We start from the raw sequence: 2,348 nt of genomic DNA, 5'->3' as shown, positions 1-2,348 counted from the left end.
TTTTAATGTCTCATCTCAAGTGTGGAATTTTTTCTTTGACTTGAGTTAAAAATCTGTTTTATTGGTCCGACTAACTTAGACCCTATTTTTGAAGGAATATCAATAAAAGTCAAGTTTAAATACAATAATATTTGCTTTTTTGCCTTGGATTTCAAAAACTACACTTGACTAATGAAAGAGAGATTTATATGTGACACAGTGAAAGTAAATAAAACCTAACGCACTTGCAAAACATCCCTAAAAAATCTGTTGTTTCAGAAAATCAATATAGAAGTGTGAACTAGCAAGATTCTAGCAAGATATATCTCCAAAGTCATAATCTGAGAGAAAGAATTCACAATGAATGGACTTTTTGTGGTGCCAAAGGATTTATTTTAACTTAATTTATTTTTACCAAATGGCTTATGTTGGAGAGTACATTTTCTGTGCACATCTTTAATAAACACAATTTAGGGATCTAAACTGTCTGTTTACCTTATAGATCATAAAACCAGAAAACCTTTAACAATCACACGTGCATCAGTTCATAATATGATGTTAGCTGCTGAAAAGTGTGAATTCTTCCCTTTTTAAATCTGAATATTCAAGGCGTTTGGGTCAAATTCATTATGTGGTGTGCTTTTGCTGGGGCACCAGGGCTGCCAATGAAGTCAATATTGAACTTAGCTGGACAGGGGGAGGGCACATGTCAGAAAGGAATGTTGGCATCTTTCATGGAGCTGGAAATGAATTTAGGAATTTCTGAAGAATCATCTTTAGTTTTAAATGAATAGCTATGGATGTTATTGTTTCATTTTCCTTTACAAATCTCATATTTCGTGAACTGTGGTTTCTGAGTATGTTGAATGTACTGCCTTAAAGTTGGAATGTACTAAATTAAAGTAACACTTTACTAGTAAAGTTTTGAATTTGTAAATGTTTTACTTCAGTATTTCACATCTTCTGACTTTTCTTTTTTTATATATATATTAGGAAGTGGATTTCTTAAACTGCGATAGAGAACTGAAAGAGTTTGACGTCTGCATTGACAAAGGAACTTTTGACGCTATAAGCCTAAATCCAAACAACTCCAAAGAGGCAAAGAAACTCTACGTCCAAGCTTTAAGGGATGCTTTGAAAGACGATGGCTTCTTCTCTATCACTTCATGTAACTGGACCAAGGAGCAGCTGCTACAGAGATTCAGTGAAGGTGAGAGGAAAGGATATCATCATTTTTAGTTATTTAATCCTTTTTGAATTCTTAATATCTCATATTTTTTAAACAGAAAGTAATCTTTCTCTGTAGTACATAGTATTCTAATGGTAGAGCAATGAGGAAAAAGTTTCTACAAATATTTTACCAACTGATGACTGGTTTACTGTTGTTAGTCTTTATATAGGAATGTGACTTCCAGCCTTACAGCTGTCACCTTACAGGTTGCAAAGCTGCAGGCAACAAGCTGCTAGTAGAGTCTAAATTTCGGCATGCTTCCATAAACTGTTGTTTGTCTTACTGCACTCACTCTGGAGAGCCTGCAGGGGGCCAGAATGCCTCAAGATCTAATCTTTCACACTGACAGCTTGTCTTTACTGGGCCCCAGGAAGCAGCGCAGATGGTGGATGGATAGTCATTGACTCAGTTCTGCCCTTTTTTTTCCCCTTACTTACTTAGCCATAATCCACCCAACAAAAGAGTCACGACTTCTTTGTTTTATGTTCTCCTAAAGTTTCTGTTCTGACCCACACGTTTTTTTCTGTGCCTGACAGGATTTGAGTTTGTGCAGGAGCTGCCTACACCAAAGTTCCAGTTTGGAGGCAAGACAGGCAACAGTGTGACAGCTCTCATCTTCAAGAGACTACATTAATGGAGTTTTCATCCAAAAAATCTTTACCATCTGTTAAATGATATAATTTCTGTTTTTTATATTTGTTTCAATGTTTTTTTGTGCTAATAAAGTCACTTTATTCACTCTTAAACAGTCCTCAATTATAGGAATGAAAAAATACTAACACAATGAAGTAAAAATACACTTAAAATAAACCAATTAATATTATATAAATTGCATACTGTTGTTTGACAAGTAAAAACATTCATTAGTATGGAAGTTAAGACAGTGTTAAAGTTGTTTTTAGTAGTTTTACATGAATATTTTGATGTCCTCCTTATAAATTAATTGCTTGGAGTATATATTTTAGTATTTCTGGTAGGCTTATGACTTATTCTCTGTTTAATTCCTTTCAAGATCTATGAATTTGTTATGTTATTATCTTGTAAAAGTCCTGTATCATAGAAAACTCTATATACTGTATTTTCTGGACTATAAGCCGCACCTGTATATAAGCCGCATCTGCTCAATTTAAGAAAAAGA

General features: G+C 34.0%; 1 protein-coding gene across 1 annotated transcript in view; it reads left to right on the top strand.

Annotated features, from left to right (window-relative positions):
• Positions 1 to 2,348, top strand: part of eef1akmt2 (EEF1A lysine methyltransferase 2) — a gene marked incomplete in the record, with an annotated part of 4,769 nt that overhangs the window by 2,221 nt on the left and 200 nt on the right. The window contains 2 exon segments of the mRNA XM_024297308.2: positions 973 to 1,189; positions 1,747 to 2,345. Of these exon segments, the coding sequence (XP_024153076.1) occupies positions 973 to 1,189; positions 1,747 to 1,844 (315 nt within the window).

The sequence above is a fragment of the Oryzias melastigma genome, linkage group LG15 (assembly GCF_002922805.2).
Source record: "Oryzias melastigma strain HK-1 linkage group LG15, ASM292280v2, whole genome shotgun sequence".
In the NCBI taxonomy this organism is placed as follows: Eukaryota; Metazoa; Chordata; class Actinopteri; order Beloniformes; family Adrianichthyidae; genus Oryzias; species Oryzias melastigma.
This window is presented reverse-complemented; position numbering and strand designations above follow the sequence as displayed.